Below are 27806 nucleotides of genomic sequence, written 5' to 3'. Positions count from 1 at the left end.
CTGGTCAGATGAGTGTGAGAAAAGCTTTAATTAAAGAATGCCTAACCACAGCCCTTGTGTTGACATTGCTTGTAAGTAGAGAAGGATATACGGTGTACTATGATGCTTCTAGAGTTGAGTTAGGGTGTGTCTTAATGCAGCACGATAAAGTAGTGGCTTATGCTTCAAGGCAATTAAAGAAGCATGAGCAGAACTATCCCACTCATGATCTAGAGATGGCAGCTGTAGTTTTTACATTAAAGATTTGGAGGCATTATCTGTATGGTGAGGTGTACTTCATTGACTATAAGAGTTTAAAGTACATCTTCCAGCAGAAAGATTTAAATCTAAGGCAAAGGAGATAGTTAGAGCTTCTGAAGGACTAGGACTATACTACCAATATCACCCAGGTAAGGCGAATGTGGTCGCAGATGCCTTGAGCAGGAAATCTTTTGGCAGCCTAGCACATATATATCAGTGGAAAGGAGATCGTTAATTCGAGAGATACATGAGTTGATGGATCAAGGTCTGCTCTTGGATATGACAGATGCGGGTGCACTTTTGGTGCATTTTAGAGTAAGGTCAGACCTGCAGGACAGGATTAGAGTTTTCCATCACAGAGACCCATAATTAATGAGGATTTTAGAAAGGGCATAGTAGGGAGAAAATTGTGAATTTAGGTTTGGTGTAGATGGTGCTCTTCCAGGATATGAGTGCCAGATGTGGACAACCTCAGAAATGAGATTATGCAGGAGGCACATCATGCACCCTACAATGTCCACCCAGGCTCTACCAAGATGTACCATGATGTGAAAGAGAGACATAGCAAATTTTGTATCCAAGTGCTTAACTTATCAGAAGGTGAAGTTTGAACATCATAGGCCATTAGGAAAGCTACAGGAGATTCCCATTCCAGAATGGAAGTGGGAAATGATTATTATGGACTTCATGATTGAGTTGCCTCGTACCACACGGGGATGTAATTCTATATGGGTGATTGTGGATCATCTGACTAAGTCCACTCACTTCTTGACTGTGCGGACCACCTATTCTGTTGCCCAATATGCTATGCTGAATATTTGTGAAATAATCAGATTGCATGAAGTCCCTGCTTTTATAATATCTAACAAAGAGCCCCAGTTCACTTTTCAATTCATGTATAAAATAAGTAAAATCAATTTCATGGGAAAACAATTTGGCACACTTGGTGGGACTAGAAGTTTTATGAAAAAGAAGCCACACGGCCATATCCTAAAAGAGTAGTCGACAAAGCTGAACTCAATCTCAATCTCAATCTCAATAAGAACAAAAAAACAAGATCCTAAGAACAATTCACCCCCACCACAAAGAGGTGGCTCCAATTGCACTAGACATAGCTAACATTTTTGTTCAAATTGCTCAACAAGTCACAGAACAAATTGGAGCTAGTATCAAGACTGCTTTTAAAGTGATTTCAAATCTGTTTGTTCGATTGAAAATGTCCAGGAGAAATTCATTTGAAGCTAGACCACCCCGAGTGGTAGACATCAACTTTGGCTAAATAGTCTGAATCCAATGAAGTGCAAACAACTCCAACCCATGAGGAACCGCACTACCAGCCACCTTATAGGAGAAAAAAAAAACCCTAATGTATACGCCTACCCCAGTACTAAGATCATTCTTTAGCCGTCAAGAAGGTAATTTTTCTAATAATACTAATCTCAACACTCACCTATATGTATATAATGCTGCACATGTAAATACTAGGGATATTCAATTCCAGTTCAGTTTAGGGTTTGCCTAGGAACTAGAACCGCACCGAAATCATTGTTTCGATTCCGGTTTGATACAGTTCTTCAGTTTTGATTCAATTCTTGATTTTTAAAATAATTTTATGTAATTTCCTTAAAAAATCATACTTGAATTAACATTTAAGTTTTGAATTGGGTTATTAATACATAATATATCATATAATTATATAATCTTTAACTATAAGATTCATATATAATTAAAAATTAAATATATTATATAATATAATATTATATCCTATAATATACATTTTAACTACTTATTAATCATATAATTTTAAACTATAAAATATATATATAATTAAGAATTATAAGGTAATTTAATTTATTTATAACTAAAATTATTAAGAAAATATAAAAGAATGAGACACACACACACACACACACACACACACACACACACACACACACACACATATATATATATATATATATTGAAAGTATATAACACACACACACATATACATATATTGGAAGTACACACACACACACACATACACACACATATATATATATATTGAAAGTTTATAACACACACACACATATATCTATATTGAAAGTATATACCACATCTAAAAAAACATAGAAAAATATATGTATAAATTCGATTCTTGATTCGGTTTTGATATGGTTCCGATTTGATTCTTAGTGAATAACTAGAATCGAATCAAAATATCAAAACAAATTTGGTTTGGTATAAGTCTTAGGTTTAACTCGGTTCCCCCAAGCCCTAATAAATACTATATTGAATAAAACAGCCAATAATGTGAAGAATGCTAAGATTAATCATGTAGCACCACCCCACCTATGCATGCATCCACAGTTCATCACCTAGAACCTCACGTTGACCGTGAAACTCTTAGGACTGTAGTCCAAGAGTTATATGGGTCTAGCCTTCAACAAGTAAGTTGTCTCGAGTTTCACAAGCCCTATCACACCTGAATAGATAGGAACAATCCATACCTTAAGAGTTATAAGATGCCTGAGTTCACTTTGTTCGCAGAAGATGAGATACAGTCCACCATATTAGTAGGTTTACTCTTCAATGAAGTAAACTTGCTAATTATAACAATTTTGACATGTTTAAGGTTATTTTTCAATTCCCTAACAGCAATTGCTTTTTCTTGGTATGCTTTATTACCTAGACAAATCTGTGCACACTTCGTAAGACATTGGGCACTTATTTTACATAGTTTTATAAAACTGAACATGAAGTGTCTATTGTTGAGCTATCTAAGATTTATCAAAAGTCAAGAGCATCTATTAACTCATACATTACTAGGTACAAGAATATGCGCAATAGGTGCAAAATCTTTTTGCCTAAATGTGAGTTTATCAAGTTGGCCCAAAATGGTCTAAATATTGAGCGTAAGAAGAAGTTTCAATGAATGGAATTCAGGGATTTCTTTGAGCTTGCTGTGATAGTGGCAAGCTACAAATAACTGCTTGGCGAAGAAAACCAAAAAAGGAAAACATCCATAAACTCATATTTTCAGGGACATTTCATAATGGGGGTATTACTGATTTTGCTAACATGGAAAGTTGTGTCTATCTTGTTTTATCTAAACTGGCAAAACCTTCAAAACCATGGAGAAAAACCTCTTTTAACCATCTACTACCACAACAATAGTATTCTTTTAACATAATAAGGACTGAAAAGATTTTTTTTTTGTAGGAAAACTTTTTTACTCTTTCACACGGCCACAGGATGTCATCCAAAAAAGAGGTGAATGGTAAAAACTACTGTAAATACCATGATGTTTTAACTCATCATACCAACTACTGTTGGGCATTCAGAAATTTGGTCCAGGATAAGATCAACAAAGGTGATCTTAAATTTCCAGAGAAAAGCGAAAACTCATTGTTGGCAGACGAGGACCCATTAATATCAATAATATTGATCTGAAGACACTTTTGGGGATCAAGAAAGCTAGAAATATTATGGACTAAAGCCGAAGCTGGCTTAGGTTCCTAAACAGCAGACCTATAAAGTTCCTGATAAGTAGCAGATGAGGTCAACAAGAAGGTTGCACCTGTGAAACAGGCCACAAGACCAAGGCATCAAAACCCAAATTCAATAAAAAAAAGGTTTGGCTCGTAATACCATCTGACGCTTAGTAAGATCAAGAGACACATGGGCAGGTTTATTTCATGGTTGGTGAGATTCCACTACCATTTGGCTGTGTAGCTGCTTCAATTATGCACATCGCTTCAAATACCCAAGAGGCACAGTTCAGAAACTTGGGGGGAAAAAATAAACAGATAGAGTAGGTTACAGAGGTAGTTAAAGACAAGCCAAATGAGTGCATGAGCTCAATTACAATTCAGAATATGGGAGAAGGCAATCCGAATAGAATTATCCCAGAGAAGCCAGAGATGCAGTTGGCCAAACATTTAAGGCAATTGTACGTCAAGGCTTATGTTAATGGCAATTTCGAGGACTCTGGTGGATAACGCCTTTGTGGTGAATGTAATGCTATTAACAATGCTTTGGGCACCGAGCAAGTCAGAAGAAGACTTGGTGCACACAGAAGTTACAATGTCTAGTTCATAGGAGAGACAACTAGAGCAATTAGAGTCATCCCAATAGAGGTCACAGTCGATAGCAAGACCAACCTTATCGCTTTCTTTGTTGTGAATTCTAAAGCAAATTATCATTTGCTTTTAGGCAGAGGCTGGATCAATTCCAATCTTTTTCCCTCTCTTTCTTACAGCAAATGGTATTATTTTGGAATAGAGATAATGTGAAGATCATTTAGGCAGACCACAGACCATTTGCAACCTCTAGTAGCAATGAGGACACCAGATACTATGACATAGATTTCAACCCAATTGAGATTTTGAAGTAGCCTAAGAGCCGGATAGGTTCCAACAAGGACATTATCAAGGACCAGCAGGAGTTCTCAAGAGGAAGCCTTTAGAACTCTTAAAAGCTAATGCTATCATGCAACATAAACCGATGTGCATTCCAATCATTGAGGAGATCCATGACTAAGCTTTCTAAGGAAGAAGAGGTAGTGATGGCTGCTGCCATTGCCAAGTTTTAGTTGGAAGCAGTGTTTGACAAGTTGATATCAGAAGAAACGAATTTTTTTGTTCAGAAATGATCTATGATGATGAATGCTCTGATGAGAAGTCAGAATCATAACAGGAGTTGCAAGTAGAGAATCTTCAAAAAGCACCTCCTTAGTTGGATGATGAAATGCTTGACACTATAGAGGACCCGAGGCCCACCTATATTAGTGCCCTTTTGGATGAAGTCCTAAAAAAGCAATTAATTACACTTTTTAAGGAGTTCAAGGATTGCTTTGCTTTGAGCCATAATGAGATGTCTAGACTAAGAAGGGAGGTCGTTGAGCACAGATTGACTATCAAAGAAGGGTACAAACTGTTTAAGCGGCCTCCAAGGATAAATGTCTATTGAGATTCAACTCAAGGTCAAAGAAGAGATTAAGAAATTGCTCAAAGTAGGCTTTATCTTGCCTACTAGATATGCAGAGAGGCTTTCCAACATTGTCTTTGTAATGAAAAAGAATGGGAAGCTACGAGTGTATGTGGATTTCAGAGACATCAATATTGCCACTTCGAAAGATGTATATGTGATGCAGGTGGCTGATATGCTGATAGATGGAATAGTTGGGCATGAGTTACTATCATTTATGAACATGTTCTTCGATTACAACTAGATTCTAATTGCAAAGGAGGATGTTTTAAAAATAACATTCAAATGTTCGAAGGAGATTTAACACTTTTCGAAAGGTTGGTGAAGCACTTTGAATTGAAGAATGCAAGAGTTACTTACCAACAGACAATGAATACCATCTTTTGTGATATGATCGACTGCTTGATGAAAGTGTACATTGATGATATGATGGTTAAATCAAAGAAGGTGGTGGATCACCCGAGCTACCTAACTAAGGTCTTGGAAAGGGTGAAATTGTTCGAGCTGAAAATGAATCCATTGAAATGTGCCTTTGGGTTGAAAGCAGAGAATTTTCTCAGATTTCTGGTGCACCAAAGAGGCATAGAGGTGGTTCATAACAAAGCCAAAGATATCACTGAGGCCAAGCCACCAATAAACAAGAGGAGTTACAATGATTTTTTGGATAGTGAACTATCTCATAAGGTTCATCTCAAACCTGGTAGGCAAAATGAAGGAGTTCAGAGACTTGCTAAAGTTAAAGGAGGATGAGTTTATCTGGCTAGATAAACATCAATATGCTTTTGAGAGAATTAAACAGTTTCTCACCAAACCTCCTACGTTTATGCCTCCAATTGAAGGCATACCGCTCAAGCTCTACATTTCAAATGCCAAAAAGTCAATTGTTTATTTCTTAGCCCAAGACAATGAGACTTTGAGCAGACAATCTATTACCTAAGTAGGGTTCTTTCAGCAACTAAGACAAGATATTCGACAATTGAGAAAATGTCTGGCTCTCTATTTTGCTTGCACTAAACCGAGGCATTACTTGATCAAACAGAGAGTGTTCATGATGTACCAGACCAATTTGATCAAGTATATGTTGACAAGGTCACTCATAATAGGAAGAGTTGAAAAGTGAGCCTTATCACTAACAGAATTCTCTCTGGCCTACCATCCTCAGAAGGCAGTCAAAGGTTAAGCATTGAAAGATTTCTTAGCAAAGCACCCTTGCTTGGATGTGACAAGAATTAAAGGTAGTCTAAAGGTGAATGAGATTGAGATCAATTTATAGGTTCTAAAGTTTGACAGTTCAAGCACAGAGGCAATCCGTGTAACACCCCTAAGTTCGGTAGTGCGTTCTATTGTTCCAGTGACCAGTGTTGTCCGGACAGCTAGGATGCCTAGAACTACACTTCGATATGAGTGAGGAGACAAAAAATAATGAAATATAAGAAAAGAAAATACAAAAAAAACAAAGGAAAAATAATAGCAAAGAAATGTAACCAAGTTAAACGAGCCGAGAACCCTAGCGATGGATGATCGCACCGAGAAATCACGGCATGGACCGTTGACTAGCCCTGGACCGCGGGGAACCCTGGAAAATATTTTTAAGATTTAAATAGAACCCTATTGAAGTATAAATACTATTAGAAATATCAAAGAAAAATTAATTAATTAGTACAAAGAAAAGTAAGAAATCGAAAAATGGACAAAACCCAGTGTTACCGAAAAATCGGGAATGCAATTCGAACAGGGGCATTGTGGTCATTTGATACCCAAATTGTCTTTTGAGCTAAATGTCCATTAAAAATAAGTGGTATTAAATTTTTTAAAATGCCATGGAAATAAGAAATTTTACAAGTAATGTAATTAGAGGACTTAAGGGGGATTAATTGAAATGTTAATAAGATTTGATTATTATAATATTAATTATACTTAATGGACAATTAGTGGACCACTAAGTGGGACTATAAAATGCCAAAATTCTGCCCACTTTCACCTTCATCTTCCTCATTTCTTGATTTTTGTCGAATTCATTTTCTCTCCATTGTCCTCCATGGCCGGCCACCCATGCAAAGCTCCAATCTTCACTTTCAAGCCATAATTTCTTGTAAGTCTCTCCATTAAAAGTGATCCTTACACAATGGGCAGTAGATAGGCAGCAAGAAGACCAAGTTTTGGAGAGGTTTTGAAGAATTTCCAAAGTAGTAAGTTTGTGTTTTTGATTATTGCTTCATTAAAGTTTGTGAAGAGGTTATGGGTACTTGAATTGTGGAAAGAATTTTGAGGTTTGATGTTTAAAGGGAGAGCTGTATTTTTGGCAGCAATGGAAACTCCTTGAGGACAGTTTATTCTTGCTTGGAAATGGTAGATTAAAAGGTTGATTAAATGTTTATGTGTGTAGGAATTAATTTGGGTAATGTATACTTAGTATATGTGAATGTGTACTTGAATTTGGAAGCTTGGAAATTAATGGACTGTAATGTATGAATTGGCAGCTTGGTTTGGTGAACCATAAAGATGTTATTTCATGGGTTTATGGAATATTAATGTTGAATTGTGATAGTTATTATGGCAGCTTGGGTATATGTATGATGGTGTGAGGTTGGACATGTAAATGAGCTAGGTTAAGTGATTGAATTGTTGTAATTTGAGCTTGAAAAATTCTGTACTAAATGATGCATATTGAGGGTGATTGTAAGCTGCCAAAATGACCAACAATATGTTGTGAAATGTGTTTAGGTTATGGTACAAACCAGAATTGGCATGAATGGTTAGTTTGATAAGTGTTAAAAGTGACTTTGATGAGTAATGAACAAAATGCAATATGGCAGTTTATGTTTTGGGCCTAAAACCTTAAGTGTGTAGCTCCAATTGGTATGAGACCAATTGGAGGTGAAACTAGGCACAAAATGTGCCAACTTTCATGAGGGAAGCTTACCAAAATTCTGCTTGTAAGGTAACTTGAAAAGTGATCAAATCCGGATTAGTGCAATTAAGGCCTGAAAATTGACCATTTGGGCAGCAGTTAGTGTTTAGGCCATAACTCACTCAAAACAGGTCCAATTGACCTGAAATTTTAACCATGAATATTTAAGACATATATCTACAAGTCTTATGAAGACACCAAAGCTCAGAAATGACCATAAGCAAGTCAAACAGCTTGCACATATTCGGGTCCAAAAACTGGCCGAACCTAAAATGACCTAAGGTGACCAATTTTGATGCATTTTGACCAGCAATAGTAAAATGACCATAACTTGGTCTACATAACTCAGAATGACCTGAAATTTTACCCCGCGTGCAATAAGACATAGATATACAAGTTTGTAGTTTTGACCGAAACTCGAAAGCCGAGGGAACTAGGTCATCCGGCTAGGTCAAATTAGTATACCGGGATCCGACAAATTGCAATAAAACGCAATATACATGGAAATGAATTTGGTAACATATACCAATACTAAAAGGCTACAAATGTGACATATTGGTAACATTAAAACCTAATTCACCTAGACTGCATCGAGAGTTGACATCTTAGATTGACTAAGGAAATAATAGAATTCGATAAATTAATTATTGAACCTTATTCATAGAGACAGTTTAAATGAGTACTGAAACACTTCAAAATTGTGTTTCTCAGTTAGCAAAGACTCAAGGAAGGGGAAGGAAATACTGAGTCAGAGCCAAGAGACAGTTATCAGAGGTTTGTGCACAACTAGTTTTTAACTGATTTTGTTTTGAATATTTCATATGATTAAATGACATATTTTTCTTATTTATTATGTTTAATAAGCATTGGATTTAATTCAATGATTATTGAAATTGTTATAGTATGTATGAATTTAGCTTTGTGAAATGGTATCTCCACAAGTATTAAGCATTGTTATGGATTGAATAAATTATGTTTTGGAAAATTGTGATAGAACATGTTTTGAATTGTGATGGTAATTTTCATGGAAAAATGCAAATTTATGATTTGAATTGTGATGAGTATAAAAATTATTGGATATTGAAATTGAATTTAAATCGAATTATATTGTGATTTATGCTCACTAAAAGGATTGTGATATTATTTTAATCTCACTATAGATGCTTGACTAGGTTATTACCCGTCTCTCTCATTTGTTGAGAAGACAATGGAGTTAGTTGTGTTTTGATTACCATGGTACGTGCACAGGCTTAAATTTTCCTCTGATTTGAGGTTAGATCTAAGTTTTTTATCGTTATGGCCCTTGCAGAAGATTCATTATTGTGATGTGTACTGTGCACGATGATTCGACCTCTCCGACCATAGGGAGTTAGAATCTGATTCGACCTCCCCGACCATAGGGAGTTAGAATCACTTCGAATATGGCCCTTTCGGATTAATCTTGCATAGTTAGTGAGATAAAGAATGATTTTTGAGATAAAGAATGATTTTTGAGATACAGCATGATTTTTGAGATAAAGAATGATTTTTGAGATACAACATTATTTTTGAGATACAACATGATTTTTGAGATACATAATGTTTTTAAATAGTAAAGAATTGTGATTTTAGTTATGATTTATGTATAATTGATTTTGTTGGAACTACCTTAAATGGTTAATCATGATTTGATAACTTGAATTTCGTGATCAAAGTCATTTCATACAAATGATTTACATTATTGGCAATGAATATTTTGAGTTTTGAAATTTGATGAGTATTCAGATTTTCAAATTATTTGCTGTAAAATTTATCAATGTATATTGTACTATGTTTTAAATTATAGTTGTGCACCACTGAGTTCACCACTCAGCGATAGCTTTGTATGCTGTCACAGGTAAGAAGAGCATAAAGCAGTGAGTAAGTTTCTTTGAAGACACATTCAGATCAGCTCCAGGTATATCATAGGTATACCCATGTACATAAGTTTTGATGTATGCATGTAATAATATATATGTAAATTATTTGAGCAGTTGTATAAAAACTCTTGTAAAATTTTGGTATGTAATTAAATGTAAATTATTGTAAATGTAAATTTGAGATTTCATTTATCTAAATAGTTTTATAATATTAAATTTGAGTCTTGTAATCAATGAAATGTTTCTTTTTTGAGGAGATTGATTTGATTATTGAAATTTGAATTATGGGTTCAAATGAAGTTATTGAAGTTGTATTTGAGAAAACATATTGGGAGTATGTTCTTTGCAAGTTTTGAAGAACTGTTTTCTCAAAATACAACCAGCACTTAGCCGAAATTTTGAAAAAAGTTTTATAACACCAGATTTTAATCGATAATTTAAATTTCATGAAAATTGTTTTAAAATCCCTTGTAGTATATTTAATGGATTATCGGTAGGCGAAGTATAGTAATTCATTAAGTGTACTACGGGATCATGTTACATCTTACAGGGGAGTAGGGTGTGACAGTCCGTGGGTTCTAAAGTTTGACAGTTTAAGCACAGAGAGTTAGCATTCTTATTTAGTCTCCCACAAGAACCAAGACAGCCTTGTCTTTTTGATTGCCTGGAGATCTTGCTGAAGTTGGGAGTAAAGCAAGTTAGAGTTATGAGAGATTCTCAATTGATGCTCAGACAATTTTCAAGGGAATACAAATGCAACAGTATTACCCTTGTATCTTATTTTGCAATGGCTATTCAACTATTCGAAAGTTTCAAGGAGATGGAGTTTGAACACCTAACTCGGGAAAACAATTGGGAGGCAAATGAGCTAGCTCCGGTTGCCTCTAGTCTAAAAATTTTAGAAGATCCAGCTTATCGAGCGCTGGTAATTCAGAAAAGGCGACATCCATATATTCATGAAAGGGGATATTGATAGAAGTACTCGCAAGCGAAGATACAAGCCTTACATTACCAACTTTTGGAGGGTGAGTTATACAAAAAAGGTTTTGATGAGCTACTTTTGAGGTGCTTGGGAATTGGAAAGTATATCAGAGTGCTTGCCCAAGTTCATGAAGGTGTTTGTGGAGCGCATTAGGCTGAGATTAAAATGAGGTGGCTAATCAGGAGGCACGATTACTTTGGCCATCTATTTTAAGAGACTCAATTAGTTATGCTAAAAGATGTCAAACTTGCCATAAATATGGAGATATTCAGATTGTCTCATCATCAGACTTTCATCCTATTATGAAGTCATGGCCGTTCAAAGGTTAGGCCATTGATCTCATTGGCAAAATTCATCTAGCGTTATCAAAAGGACATAGCTGGATTCTTGGGGCTTCAGACTATTTTTTAGAATGTGTAGAGCTAATTCATCTGGACAAGGCAGATCAAATAAACTTTATCAAGTTCATCAACGAAAACTTGATCCATCACTTTGAAATTCCTAAAACAATCACTACAAATCATGGTACTATGTTAATGGGAGTATGGTTAGGGACTTGACAGAAGACTATGAGATCAAGATGTTGCAATCCTTACCATACTATGCCCAACATAATGGGCAAGCCAAGTCTTCTAATAAGATTAATATTGATATTTTCGAGGGGATGTCAGAGAATAATCCTAAGGATTGACACCGTATTCTTTCATAGATATTATAGGCCTACAGAACATCTAAGAGGTTAAGTATTGGAGCAAGTCCCCTTTTTTTTTTATTTATGGTCATAATGCTATCTTGCCCATGCAGGTAATAGTGCCGGCCCCTAAGGGTAGCCCGGTAACGTGGTTTGACTCCAGATGAATACGGAGAGACTATGACTATGGAGCTGGAGGATTTGGATGAGGTTAGAATGGATGCTTTTAATAAAATGGTGGCTCAGGAGACGAAAGTGGCTTGTGCTTATAACAAAAGAGTGAAAAGGAATAGCTTTGTGAAGGCGAGTTGCCTCCAAGAACAAAAGACAAAGAATGAGGCAAATAGTCACCTAATTAAGAGAGACCATTAAAGGTGCACACAGTTTTAAAACATGACGTCTACCTGGCTAACTAGCCTAGATGGAGTTCCCACAAAAAGTGTATCAATGGACACTATCTTGAGAGGTACTACCCTAGTATCCTAGAGATAGTACAATTTAAAAATCAAGAAAAAATGATACAAAGCCATAAAGTTAGCCAACATGAGGCTGACCTAAAGGTCGTCAGATCTGTATAATCATCAGAGTCAACAATAAAATGAGAGAAGTTTTAAGGAAATTGTTCTATTGTTCCTATGATGCACACACAAATCAAACAAAACATGCAGAAGAGCTTTGCAGCTTGTTGGATACCTGCTGGAAAATAGTTCATATTCAGTGAAGTGGGTGATAGTGACACAAGAGCTCAGCCCCTGATCAACAATCAACAATCTCAAGTAGAGGGCTCAACCCTATTCAGTAATTCACAGCAAAAGAATAATCATGGTTCAACCCGTCCATCAGCAAAAATCAAGTCAAAATCTAAAAGCCAATCACAGGACTGTACAAATCTGCAAAAGAGATGAAAAAACAAAAACAAGCATGGCCAATAAGGTGAACCTCAACACAATCACAAGAAGCTGACATTCACACAAGTCCGGAGGCAGTCCTAGCGCTCAGTGTGCTCTTTCCTCTGCCTAGTTAGATGTTGCCTCCGTAAGAGTAACTCTTTGTTTTGCTGGCAATTGAAACTCAATAATGGTACTAAGCCCTGAAAATGAGTTTCTTTCTCTGATTGAAGTCTAGAGATGTGGATCAGTTTAGCCATAGTGTCATGAGCCTCAACATATTCTTTCTGTAGTTTTGCAAAGAGCTCGACTATCTTTTTTTCCTTAGTTTGGAGTTCAATTTTGAATTAAGCAGTTGTGTCATCAGTAAGCTGTAATGGCGCCTTACTGTTCAACCTGTCTTGCAATCTTTGAACTCTTTTAATTGTTGTTCCAAGAAGCTATTCTCAGAAGTGACTACTTGATAGCTCTTGAAGAGATGTGTCAAATCTGTACGAAGAGTGCGTAGATGGGCTCAAGCACTATCACATAAAGGATTTTGAAAAAAAAAAAAAAAATCAAGCTGTCAACATGAGCAAGCTCATCAAAAGATAATCGGTCTAAAGACAGAGTCAGAAGATGGCAAAGTTTCTGCTGAGCTTTATGGACCCCAGCTGGATCAAGCACAAGATCTGAAGATGGTGAAGTAACTACAGAGCAGGACAAGAATGAGAGGTCCAATCTGGCCAATGGACTCAAACGTGGACAACTCTGATAATCTGAAAGCAGACTGCGAAAAGAAAGACATCATTGAGACTTGAGACAGACAAAATAGAGTTAGCAATCTAATTGAGGTGAGAAAAAGTAAAGAAGTGAAGGAGATACCTGGGAGGCAGCAGTTGTAGAGCCAGAAGGATCTTTTCTTGGACTCTTGTTGGATTTATAAGTTAGCTTTATAGGATCCTTCTTAACAGTTGTAGAATCAGACATTAGTCCTTCAGCCTGAAACATAGCATGAATTTCCCCTACAAATTTTATTAAGCTGTCATCCTGACTGATGAGAGGACGAAAGTCAGAAGAGGCATGTGTGACTAGCGGCTTCACAACTGAGAGCCCGAGGCGTCTGTTTTGGACTATCATCACCAGTAATGTCAATAGTCTCTAATAAGCTGAATACACCTGGAAGCAAATGCCCGATAATGCAAGGAGATCACGGGGAGGTGTGTTAGCCTTGGCAGAGCTCGGTGGCATATGGATCTTGACCCCAGATGGAGTGACAGTTGACTTTGCCTTCTTTGTGATGGAGAGTTCGAGGCATGACTTGCAAAGAGATGGCTAGCATTTAGTAACAAAAAAACAAGTTAGAAACAGAGAAGTTTTTAAGCCATACCTGATCGGGGAATGAGAAAAGTCTCTACCCATATCTTTCACCATTCAGAAAACTCAGGAGTACAGCTAAGGGTCCCAGTAGGCATGTCACGAGCAGAAAAGTGTTTAAAAGCTCTTTGGATCTCACTGGTCACATAATGATGTCGTCTACTAAAGTCCGTCTCATCCTATCAGCAAAGGCTGGGCCACCATACAATAAAATGGGAAGGTGAGGAACAGCCTGAACATATCCCAGCTGACCTGCAAACAAGCAGAGAAGATAAAACTCATAGCTACAAGGAGAAGTTCGAGACTAGAAGTGATTTCCTAGCAGAATATGTGTGTACTCTATATGCTAAACTTGAATGACTGAAAGTGGGTTTGGGAATTTAGGTTGAATCGCAATATGGCTTGGCTTGAGATTTAGATTTGTGATTACCTTGCTAAAATATCCTTGGAAGTAGCTTTGGAATTTAGATAAGGCTCTTTTGGGATGCATTAATTACTTGTATCATATGGCATGATTTCATAATTTGTGGTGGAAACTTTGTAATTTGAGTTGGTATAAATGGACTAGATTTTGATGCCATGAAGTGAAGTAGAGTACTTAAAGTGTTTGTGCATATTTGGTAGTGGATTGGTACAAAATTTAATTGGAGACGTTTATGAAATAGTAAAGGACATTTATTGTGTATAAAGTGAAAGTCAAATTGATATAACCGTGCAAGAATGTTTTTATAGTTTATCCATATTGGGCAAACAATAAAATTAATGATAGTACAAGAAGTCAAGTTTGCATGCAGTTTGGTCCATAATTTCTCCAAAAATAAAATAAAAAGCAAAGTGTCAATTTATGCAATAAATGCCATTTTGCGGTAAGTGAGAAATTAATGTTGTAAGGTGGATTTTGATTTTACATAAATTTTGACAACATTTCCTCTAAAAATTTGTTGTGCTAAATTTTTTCAATACCACAAAGAGTTACAATCAAGACAAACAATCAAGATATTGCTCAAAATCTATAAGTTTTTGAGTGTCACAATTCAACATGTGATCAAGGTTTTCTTAATAATCAAAGGTTCAGAAAATTCACATAGGCTCAATTTACAAATATCATTCATCAAGTACATGGCACAAACAAGATCATATAGTACAATATCAATTTTATCAAAGGAGGTTTACCGGAAAATATTCTGACTCAAATTTCATCAGTTTTCTTCAAAGATACACCACTCGAAAAGTTTCTGATACTCAAATTTCATCTTTTCCCATTAAATTCATTACCTAAAAACTTTCAGTATCCTAATTTGTCAATCTCTATCAATTTTTCATTACTCGAAAAATTTTGATACCCACATTTGTTAGTTTCATCAAGTCTGCTTGTTACTCGAAAAATTCCGATACTCAAAAACTCCATGCAAACTCATCAAATTATCAACTATTCATCAACCATAAATTTTTTGGTACTTAAAATCATATAATTTCACATCATTTTCATCAAATTAAGCAATTGTTTGTTGCCCAAAAATTTATGATACATCAAAAATTGTCAAAATTTAGGGGAAAAAAAAACATACATTTTTCTTCGCGTTTCTTTCTCTTCCTTCCCTTTTCCTAATTGGCGCCGCCCTTTCCTCTTCCTTGCGCGCCATCGTAGGTCCTCCCAAGGCCTATGGTGGGCTTTTCTCTTGTTCCTTGGCTGGTGACAAACTCACGTTCCTCACTTACTAGCCTTCGACAAGTAGGCCGTCCTGAGTTTCACAAACCCTATCCCACCTAGGTGGATAAGAATAATCCCTACCCTAAGGGTTATAAGATATCTGAAGTCACTTTATTCTTAGGTGATAGCATACAATCCACCATAGAACATATTGGTGGATTTTTTGTTCAATGTGGTGAACTTGCTAATTATAACAATTTTGACATTTAACTTAGTTGTTTCCCAATTTCCTAACAGCAGTTGCTTTTTCTTAGCATGCTTCATTACTTAGAGAAATGTGCACACTTGACAAGACATAGAGCACTTATTTTACACAATTTTATAAAATTGAACATAAAGTATCTATTGTTGAATTATCTAGGATTTACCAAAAGGCCAGGAGATCTGTGGACTTATACATTGCTAGGTTTAAGACTATGTGCAATAGATGCAAATTTTTACCTGAATGTAAGTTTGTCAAGTTGGCCCAAGGCAGCCTGGATATTGAGCTTAGGAAGAAGTTTCAAGGCATGGAATTCAAGAATTTCTTTGAGCTTGCTACGAAAATGACAGGTTATGAAGAACTGCTTAGAGAAGAAAACCAAAAAAGGAAAACCTCCATGGACACATATTTTTAGGAAATATTTCATGATGCCCATATTACTGATTTTGCTAACATGAGAAGTTGTGTCTATCTTGCTTTATGTAAACAGACAAAACCTCCAAAACCATGAAGAAGAGCCTCTTCTAACCTTTTGCCACCCCAGTAACAGTATTCTTTTGACATAACAAGGGCAGAAGAGATTCTGATTTTTTTTTTTATAGGAAAAGTTTGACTCTTCCATAGGGAGATAAATTGCCATCCAAAGAAGAGGTGAAAGGCAAACACTACTGTAAATACCACAATGTTTGGACTCATCATACCAACTACTATTAGACATTCAGAAATTTGGTCGAGGACAAGATCAACAAAGTTGTTTCGAAATTCATGGAGAAAAGCGAAAACTCAATGTTGATAAACGAGGACCCATTTCCACCAGTGATAACAGTCAATATCATCAATATTAATCTGAAGGCACTTTTGGGATCAGGAAAGCTAGATATCACACATAGAAAGATTATGGACCAAAGCTGAAGCTGACTTGGGTTCCTAAATAGCAGATCTATAAGGTTCCTGATAGACAGCAGACGAGGCCAACCAGAAAGGTTGCACTTGTGAGACAAACCACAGGATCTGGGCATCAAAGCCAAATGCAATAGAAGAAAAGGTTCAATTCGTAGTAACATTCGGAGACACACCTGTCAGCAAATGAAATTTGGTTCAACACAAGAAGTTTCCTAGGCCGCTAACTAGGGGACAGAAAAGGTTATAGCGACTGAGGGCCAAACAACACCATGGAGGGACTTTGGTACTAAGGATAACAACAAAAATTAGAATTGAGACAAAGAAGAGCATTAGTTACTACCAACTCAGAAGTGGAATTTGCTTGGTCAATCGCCGAACAAGTTTGACTTCTATATCAAATACTCTAAACCATCCTCAACTGACATACCACTTTAATCAGCCTACAGGATGGGGTAATGATGATGATTCATCTGACGCTCAACAGGATCAAGACACATGGAGAGGATTGTTTAATGGTTGGTGAGATTCCAGTAATATTTGGTTATGCAACCGCTTTAATTATGCACATCATTTCAAATACACAAGAGTAACAGTTCAGAAACTTGGGGGGCAAAAAATAAACAAGAAAAGTCAGTAGGAGAGACAATTAAAGCCAAGCTAGATGAGTACACGAGCTCAGTTACAGTTCAGAACATGGGAGGAGGCAATCCGAACAGATTTGATGAGTGGTTATCATTAGATTAGAATGAAAGAGGGTGATGAATGAAAAATTGCATTTAAAACAAAGCATGATTTATATGAGTAGTTAGTGATGCCATTTGGGCTAAATAATGCACTAAGTACTTTCATGAGATTAATGAATCATGTTTTGTGTACTTTCATTGGAAAATTTATAATTGTATTTTGATGATAGTCTGATTTATAGCAGAAACATGACTGAGCATATACATCATTTGAGATGTGTAAGTGTCCTTTGCCCTTTTTGCTTTTATCTCTGTTCATTTGTCCTCTTTATGATGTTCATTGGTGATTCCAAGTTGTTAAAATTTGTTATTGAGGCAAAAAATTTGTTATTTTCCATGCAGATGTTATTTGCAGAGGTAAGGTTTGTGATCTGGTCATTGGAGGAAGTATGAAAAATATCATATCTAAGGAGATTGTGGACAAATTGAAGCTTCCTACAACAAAACATCCTCACCCATACGAGGTTGGCTGGTTAAAGAAAGGGCATGTGATACCAGCAACTTCTCAACATTTGGTGAAATTAACTATGGGAGGTAACTTGGAAGATTTCATGTGATGTTGTACCAATGGATGTTGGGCACATTCTTGTTGGGAGACCTTGGTTTGATCATGATAATTCATACGACAAAGCCTAGTACTTACTCCTTTTACAAAGGCAACAAGAGGTAAACTTTGCATACTTTTAAGGAAGAGGTAAAGCAATTGACAACTAAGAGTTCTACAACCAGCACCATAAATGGGTATTTGAGTGCTGAAAAGTTTAAAGCTAAAAGTAGTGAGATGGTGGTCATTTATGCTATAGTAAACGAAGTAGCCAAAAGTAACTAAGTTGGAAATTCATCTTAATATCCCATTGAAGTCCAACTATTATTGAAGGAATTCGAAGACTTCGTTAGTGAGGATGTGCTAAAAAGCTTACCACCTTTAAGGAGCAACACGCTTTTCTCTCTTCTTTTGTTAATTTATTTAAGTTTAATATTCTTAGTTATATGTGAGTAGTTTTATAATTTATTAAGGAGATGGTTGAAGCCATGGAACATGTACCATGAGACATTGATTTGAGTATAATAAAATCCAGATTTGTTCTATATTGAGTATCACTTTTCTTTTGGTTTATGTTATGAATGTTGAATGTATGATTAGTTAGAGTGACCAACTAATTAATTATGTATAAAAACATATTGCTAAGTTAATATAATTTGAGTACATAATAGCTTGAATAATCTGACTACAAGTAACACATAATAATTTATTTCATTATAAAGATGAGTGTCTAGATTAAATAAACCATACTGAATGAATTTGTTACCTTGAATTGGGATGTCTTTCTGATGATTAATGCTACTATTAAATTTAATTATAAGCTACCCTAATCTTAGATTGAGTGTGATGGTAACGGATTAATTATAGAGCACTGCTTGGTTAATCTAATCTGTAAGGAAAGATAAGGAAATTATTAACTTCTATAACCAATTTACTCAATTGAATAAATTTGCATCTTTAGTCAATGATTGATACATGTTACATGCACCCTTTCTACTGAATTCGTTGCAATCTGGTTGTGTTAAGTATTCATAACTATCATTAGCATTAGTTTATATTCTAGCATTATTAGTTTAGCTTCAGTAGTTTAGCAAATACAAATCAAAACCCTTCTTTATTTTGCTTTGCAAATTCAATTTGATAAATTAAGTGTTTATTTTGTCTGTTTTAAGTTTCTTTTGTTTATTTGTATCTCTAAAATCTGTTTTCTTGTTTGCATTTACTAATTCTCTGTGGGATCGACCTCTGTTTACCCTATATACAAGTAGCTTAGGTAAAGTGTTTTTAATTGATGCATTCAGCATGCATCACAAGTGGACAATTCAAAGTAAAGAACTTAGCTTAAGTGTGATGAATGAACGGAAATAACTTTACAGCAAAGGAAGAGAAAATTGGAAATAGAAAATGGGATGAATCCTAGAAATGGAAGTGGAGTTCCAGTCCATCCTCTCTTTTTTACATTTCTTTTTCTTTTCACTTCGACTGAAGTTTGCCAAGTGGCATAAATCTAATGGCTTTGGTGAAATTTCAATTTATTCCATCCTTAACATAATATCTCCTTACATCCTTGTTTCTCCATTCCTCTATTTTATACACCCTTAAGACTCATTTTCATTCTTCAGTATTTGTTTGTTTTATTACATAATAAAACACTCAGGATCAAATCCTTAGTGTTACAATAATAGATAAATGTTTTTAAATTTACTCAAAATATGAATTTCTTAATAGAATAAATTCATAGAAATTTTATTAATCATATATGTACGGTATATTAGATCATTTTGGGGTGTTACACAATTAATAACTAATTATTAGTTAGGCTCATTTTTTATGGGGCCACTATTCCATCATTATATCCATTTAAGCCACTTGTATTTAAATAAAATCATCTTAATTAATTTATGACCAACTACAATAATGGCCACATTCTTTTAAATTCTGTTTTAATAAGGTCTAATTGGGATATTAATAAGTCCATTTAACTGGTGCATTAAATTATTACATTTAAAATAATGGCCCCTTAAATAATAACGTCATTAATGATAACGTTTAATTACTCATTATTATATCTCTCAATTCTTTTAAATTGTGAGTTAAATTTAATTAGTAAACAAATTAGTAAATATAAATTAAGATTAGAATATGGACCAATATAAACATATTAGATGATCAGTCACGCTACGCTGCTGTGTCCATTAATTCCCCCATGCCACACATCTACTCTCTTTCCCAGCAATTCCTACATTTGCATGTCAAGAGCAAGAACAATTCCTCAAGCAATTCCGTTCACACTTCACACGACTCATATTCATGTTACAAAAGTTGCAGTTGAAAAGGATCAAGAAGGTATATTATGACAAACCTAAAATGATTTTTAGTAATTTATTATAAAATATATGCCAGAATAGCAATTCTCTTTCAATTTTTTTTCTAAAAATAGTTATATTAGAAAATTTAAGTGATAAAATTAAAATAATTAATTATAATTATAAATTAAAGAAAACAACTTTTATTTTTTAGCCATTAACCATTTACATAGTGCTTGAAAAATAAAATAAAATAGATATATTATCTTTATGTATTGTTCTTTTTATCCTTTTTCCCAATTTATAAAAGTTAGTAGGCTAGCAAGTAGTAATTTTCAACAACCTAATACATGCCTCAAAATATAATGACCACTTGGCTAAAATAGATTCAGATTTTCAATATGGGAATAAGAGATCTCACCATAAAAGCTTAGCATGGAAAGTGGTGAGAGTTTGTACCTGAGATACAAAGTTGTGAATCAATATCAATATCAAGGAGTGACAGTCAAACTAAAACGTTGACCAGTAAATTTCATATCAATGACCAAAAACTTATATATATAGTTTCACATGAGTTGTATATGACTTCCAGGAAAGGAACAAAGCATAATGTTAAAAAAAAAAAAATCCAAGTCTGAATATCCTTCCATCAAAAGCTACTTTAATTATAGTTTAGTATATGCATGATGCTCCTGGTATAGGCTACAAACTCTGTACATCTTTTTACTCCTTTCCAATGCCTCCATGAGCGATAACTACAACACACCCATTAACAGCACCACAAAATTATCCATTTCAAGAAGGTAAGAAAAATGTTAAACCAACCTCTCAGAGGGGATTGGTTGTAGTTTCAAAATCAGCATGCAAAGATCAACTCTTGGATCAGAGGAAAAAGAGATTTCTATCAGATGATTAACAAAAGAAAACTCGAAAAACCAAGAATTAAAGGTAGAGACAATGGTAGTGACCAGTTGGACGAAGAAAACCTCAAAGAACCCATACCGATGTCAAATCAAGTAGGCGAAAAACTCGACTACCTTTTTGTGTGAAAGAAAAAAGCAAATGCAATAGAAAGGAAGCATGTGAAAAAAATAAAAATTTGAGGAAGAGTAGGCAGGACTATTCACTGGTCAGTTTGAAAGTAAATTGCTTCCAAACCGACTGATGTGCCTTGTGAAGAAGAGAATGAAATTGATTAGTTATAAAAAAATAAGAAATTCTTCTGGAATGAATCGAGGAACAAGAATAAGCAAAAATTAAGCAATATAACACCAAAATCAACTTCAACAAAAAAAAAAGAAAGGATTTCTTTTTGGTATTTTGTGATTTAAGATGCAACAATAATGAAAGACAAAAATAAGAAGATAACTATAGAACGTAAAATTTGATAAGAGTAATCTCGTCACAAATATTACAATCTCAATGAAGACGCCACACAAGAAACTCTTGTGATAAGTCAAGACTTCGCCACAAACAAATAATGTTTGATAAGAAAAAAGAAACAGCACTTGCTATTGATTAAAATTCAGAATGCTTTCAGCTTACAAGAGTTGGCCTTTATATAGGCTAATTACAAGCACTATAAAGGAAAATAGCAAGGTTACTAAATAACAAGTTTGAATAGTCTTCGAAATAGGAAATAATATTGAATTTTTGAGAAAAAATACTTTAGAAATCTGCCCATAGAGTGATGCACAAATTTGAGAAGATTTGATGACTTTTCAACCTTATTTCCTTCCTTAATTGAAAGATATTTCAATCTTCTTCTGATTTCTTTGACTTGGTTAATTCCAAACAGCAAATAAGGGCCTTTTACACACATATAGGCTTATTTTCTTCATAATCAGTCCATTATCTTTATTTTAACTTAAGCTTAAACATTTTAGTTTACACCCATCTCACATGCCCCATGGACTTGTCAAGTCCAACCCAACTTCTTTAATTCTAAATACAAGCAAGCAAAGTAATGAGCTTGCTTTTGAACCTAGTCAATGGGCCCTCATATGTCATGTCATCATGTGGCACATCATCTCCCCCTTATTGATTAGGATTTGCCCTCAAATCCAATTCTTCCTCATCCTCAAAATCATCTTCCAAATAAGGAGAAAGATCCCTCACATTGAAAGTAGAAGAAACATTGTACTCACCAGGAAAATCCACGTTATAGGCATTGTCATTGATCCTTGCTACCACACGGAATGGACCATCAGCTCATGGCAATAGCTTGGACTTCCTCTGATTTGGAAATCTCTCTTTCCTCAAGTGAAGCCACACTAGATCACCTGGTTCAAACCGCACTTGCTTCCTTTTCTTGTTAACGGTTTTGTTGTATTGTTCATTTTTTAACTTGCTCATGCATATACTTCACCATCTTTGCCTTCTTTTCCCCATTAATATTGGCTCTTTCTTAAATAGGAATTGGCATCAAATCCATTGGTGTGATTCGATTGAAGCCATAAACTACTTCAAAAGGAGAGTGCTTAGTTGAGCTGTGCACACTTCAATTGTAGGCAAATTCAACATAGGTCAAGCATTCATCCCAACTCTTCAAATTCTTCTTGATGACAGTTCTTAGCAAGGTAGAGAGAGTTCTATTCACCACTTCCGTTTGCCCATCTGTTTGAGGATGATAGGCTGTGCTAAAGAGGAAGAGTTCCAAGCTTCTTCCATAAAGTCTTCCAAAAATAGCTTAGGAACTTGGCATCACAATTTGAACTAATACTTCTTGGAATGCCATGCAACCTAACAATTTCCTCAAAGAAAAGGTTAGCAATAAGAGAAGCATCATCAGTTTTATGGCAAAGAACAAAATGAGCCATTTTAGAAAACCGATCAACAACAACCAATATGGAATCTTTGCCCCTTTGAGTTCTGGGCAAGCCAAGCACAAAATCCATGTTCATATGTTCCCATAGGTGATTAGGAACTAGAAGAGGCATATACAGCCCTTGCACCATCTCCTTGCTTTTAACCTTCTTGCACGCCACACATTTCTCTACTACCTTGTGCACATCTTTCATCATATTTGGCCAATAGAAATGCTCATTTAAGGCTTCTAAAGTCTTCTTTTCACCAAAATGGCAAGCGAGACCCTCTCCATGTGCCTTCCTTACCAATAATTCTCTGATAGTACAGTTGAGAATACACAACTTTTTCATTTGAAAGAGGTAGCCATCATGTTAGTAGAATCCCTGAAAGGCTTTCTCTTTGTAAGAATCATAGATAGAAGAAAAGTCCCTATCTGACTTATATTGTTCAATCATCAATTCAAATCCCAACAGCTTAGTATTTAGCAAAGAGATTAAGGCATATCTCCTAGATAATGCATCAGCCACAATGTTTGAGTGTCCCTTCTTATACTTGATCATATATGGGAATGATTCAAGAAACTCCACCCATTTGGCATGTCGCTTGTTCAGCTTACTTTGTCCTTTTAGGTGCTTCAAGGACTCATGGTCTGTGTGGATAACAAACTCTCTTGGCAAGAGATAGTGTTGCCAAGTCTCCAAGGCACAAACAAGAGCGTAGAACTTTTTATCATAGGTTGAGTAGTTCAAACTAGCTCTAGTCAACTTTTCACTGAAATAAGCAATGGAACGTCCTTCTTGCATTAGAACAGCCCCAATTCCCACTCCGAAAGCATCGCATTCTACCTTAAAGGTCTTCGAAAAATCCGACAATGCAAGTATTGGAGCAGAGGTCAGTGTGGCTTTGATGAGTTCAAAGCTATTTTGGGCAACATCACCATCATCATTTAGCCATTGCAACTTATAAGGATAAGGATGCACTAAGGTGGGCAGATTAAGTTTCTCTACTAAGGTAGTAGAAGCAACATTAGTACAGCTACCACCATCAATAATAACATTACATACCTTGCTGAAAATAGTGCATCTAGTATGGAAGATGTTCTCTCTTTGCTCTTCCTCTTTTGTTGCATGCGCACTTAAGGTTCTTCTGACCACTAACATCTCCCCAAAATCAGCATACTCTACTTCCTCATCACCATATGCTTCATGATTCTCTTTCTCTTCGCAAGTCTCATCTTGACTCTCTAGCTCCCATTGGGCTTCCATCAACACCATTACTCTCTTGTTGGGACATTCTGAAGCAATGTGTCCATGGCCGAGGCACTTGAAGCATTTTATGTCTCTACTTCTTTTGGGAGGGGCTGGATCTACTTCCTTCTCCTTGCCCTGGCTTACACCAACGGATGCTTTGCCAAAGCTCTCTCCTTTGTCATGCTTCTTCACGCCACCTTTATCATTAGTAAGTGGGGTGCTAGTGTTAGAAGGTTTTGTAAATGTTTTGGTAGTAGTGCCCTTGTATCCACCTTTCATTCTTTGTCTTTCAACCTTAATGGCAAGTTTGATCATATCCTGCAAAAAACACATATGGTTGCAATTCAACAGTATTAGCAATTTCATAATTCAAACCACCAAGAAAATGGGCAATGATTTGTTCTTGTGGTTCCCTCACATCACATCTCAGCATCAGCATCTCAAATTTTTTAACTAGTCTTTCACACACATTCCACCTTGGCGCAAACTTTGGAGTTTGATATACAACTCCTGTTTGTAATATTCAGGTACAAATCGCTTCTCCATGATTCTTTTCATCTCATACCAAGTTTGTACATCATCAAGCCTATTCCTATGTCTTTGAGCCTTTACGTTCTCCCACCATAAGTTTGCATAATCAACAAACTCAATGGCAGCAAGTTTGCACTTCTTTGCTTCGCTGTATTCCTGATATTCAAAGATTTTTTCAACTCTTTGTACCCATTCTAAGTTCTCTTCAGGTGAGCTGGTACCTCGAAAGGTTAGAATCTTCATCTTAATGTTGTCTCTTTGGCCATGTGGATGCCTAGGCAGGTGCTGATCATAAGCACCTTCATCAACTCCAGGTTCTTCATCATCATCACCACGCCCTTGCTTCCTAGGACCATTGCGCTCTCTTTGTGGCTGGAGTGCAACTAGTCTTGCCAAAGCTTGTGTGATCTGAGCAATTTGCTCTTGCATTGCATTCTGCTGTCTTTCAAGTCTTAGCATATGTGCTTGATCCAATATGAGACCTCTTGAGACTGGTGAAGGCACCTCTCCTTCATCAGACATGTTGCTATCACAATCAAACTCACTAAGTGTTCCACTCGGTTAAAGGACAGGTTGGTTCACTCCCTCACGTGTTTGCACTCCAAAGGCTTCAAAGTACTGCTTAACCAAGGCTCTGATACCAAACTGATGTGCCTTGTGAATGAGAGAATGAAATTGATTAGTTATAAAAAAAAAAATTCTTCTGGAATGAATCGAGGAACAAGAATAAGCAAAAATTAAGCAATATAACACCAAAATCAACTTAAACAAAAAAAAAAAAAAAGGGATTTCCTTTTGGTATTGTATGATTTAAGATGCAACAGTAATGAAATACAAAAATAAGAAGATAACTATGGAATGTAAAATTTGATAAGAGTTATCTCGCCACAAAGATTATAATCCCAATAAAGACGCCACATAAGGAACTCTTGTGATAAGTCAAGACTTCGCCACAAACAAATAATATTTGATAAGAAAGAAACAGTACTTGCTATTGATTAAAATACAGAATGCTTAGAGCTTACAAAAATTGGCCTTTATATAGGCTAATTACAGGCACTATAAAGGAAAATAGCAAGGTTACTAAATAGAAAGTTTGAATAGTCTTCGAAATAGGAAATAATATTGAATTTTTGAGAAAAAATACTTCAGAAATCTGCCCATTGAGTGATGCACGAATTTGAGGAGATTTGATGACTTTTCAACTTTATTTCCTTCCTTAATTGAAAGATATTTCAATCTCCTTCAGATTTCTTTGACTTGGTCAATTCCAAAAGCAAATAGGAGTCTTTTACACATATATGGGCTTGTTTTCTTCATAATCAGCCTATTATCTTTATTTTAACTTAAGTCCAAACATTTTAATTTGCACCCATCTCATATGCCCCATGGACTTGCCAAGTCCAGCTCAACTTTTTTAATTCTTAATACAAGCAAGAAAAGTAATAAGCTTGCTTTTGAACCTAGTCAATCGGCCCTCGTATGTCATGTCATCATGTGGCACATCACCGACCCAACCCATCATTATACAAATTAATGTGATCTGGTAATGCAAACTGATCCAACTCTGACTGTTAAGAATTTGTCCAGTTGGTCGGTCGGTTGAATTTTAATCTTGCTGAGTTTTCACTTCATGATTTGTGTGTTTAACTTAACTTGGTACCAATCAAAATGATTTTCATTCTATAATTAAAAAGTCAAATCAATTAATTATACAATTTTTTTAACCATTTTACCTTTTTCATACACATTATTAATTTTTGTTATATGATACAATATTTTTGCCTACCAATAAATTAAAATAACAAAAAAATTAATTTAACACATTATCATAGTTAAATAATATGATAGTTAAAGTTTAAAATAATAATAAATTTTAAATATCATAATGTAAATATTCCCTCTAATCCACCACATATAATAATGAATATGTAGTAAAAAAAAAAAAAGTAAATGAACTAAAAATCTTTAATTCAATTCTAACTACATTGCCTAAACTTTTCATGAATAAGCAATAAATTTGTTAATTTTATAATCTCAATCATTCAAAATTCTGCCAATAATGGACTACTACACTCCTATTGTTGATTGACATAACTCTTGAAATTCTGAAAAAAAAAAGAAAGCAAAATATAAATTAGACAAATGTAGCATATTATTATAAGGAAGCAAAATTTCAATTACTATTATACTGCTCTCCAAAATTTTAATTACTCAGAAACTAATTACATATATTTCTTTTTCATAACAACACAAAATCAAAGAAATTTTTTATTAAACAAAGAATTTCGCCTGCAACCAAATAAAGTAATTAGCATATGTTTTGATTTATAATTTCAGTGCCCAACTGAAAGTATGAAACCCATTTTATAGTCTCAACCAAATAAAGTTGCTGCATTCACATAAAGAACAAAATACAAAATATTCAAATGAATCTGGCATCATCTAGCCATAGCCAATATAACAATGCCTTTAATGGATTAAACAAAGTTATCATTTCATATCCAGAAGGCAAAGCCATAGAATTGTTTACACCGAGCTGTCAAGTACATGCTCCTCTTATAACATAATAAAAAAGAAGGTACCACGACTATACCACCATACTATATTGACCATGACTATACTATAGTAAGACAGGGCTATTTACAAGCAATTCTATGACATTTCTTTGTTATATTTAACTTCACATTAAAAGTGTCTTAGTTCAAGTATTGCAGAAACCGAAATGAGAAATAAAGCATAGACATATAAATCATGGAAAGAGAGCCAAGCCCTTGTAATTGGTTTTAAGAAGGGCTGTTGGGACTTTTGGGGATATAAATGTGCATCATGGTGCACGAATTAGACCCATTAGAGAGAAAAATTCATCTAGCTA

At 35.2% G+C, this 27806-nt stretch overlaps 1 protein-coding gene across 11 annotated transcripts in view; it reads right to left on the bottom strand.

The window, feature by feature from the left end:
- Positions 1–27806, bottom strand: part of LOC110650481 (uncharacterized) — a 149179-nt gene that overhangs the window by 45017 nt on the left and 76356 nt on the right. Inside the window, exons 2-6 of one of the 11 annotated variants that reach the window (XM_058131985.1) lie at positions 21168–25585; positions 20764–20801; positions 15502–15691; positions 13442–14185; positions 12974–13346 (exon numbers count right to left, since the gene is read on the bottom strand). In XM_058131985.1, coding sequence (XP_057987968.1) covers positions 23522–24766 — 1245 coding nt within the window. In that variant the 5' untranslated portion in view covers positions 24767–25585 and the 3' untranslated portion in view covers positions 12974–13346; positions 13442–14185; positions 15502–15691; positions 20764–20801; positions 21168–23521. The other 10 variants (XM_058131983.1, XM_058131986.1, XM_058131982.1 and 7 more) reach the window with 10 other exon arrangements.

Source organism: Hevea brasiliensis, chromosome 13 (assembly GCF_030052815.1).
Source record: "Hevea brasiliensis isolate MT/VB/25A 57/8 chromosome 13, ASM3005281v1, whole genome shotgun sequence".
Lineage (NCBI taxonomy): Eukaryota > Viridiplantae > Streptophyta > Magnoliopsida > Malpighiales > Euphorbiaceae > Hevea > Hevea brasiliensis.
Note: the sequence above shows the minus strand (reverse complement) of the source record. Positions and strands in the feature narration are given on the sequence as shown.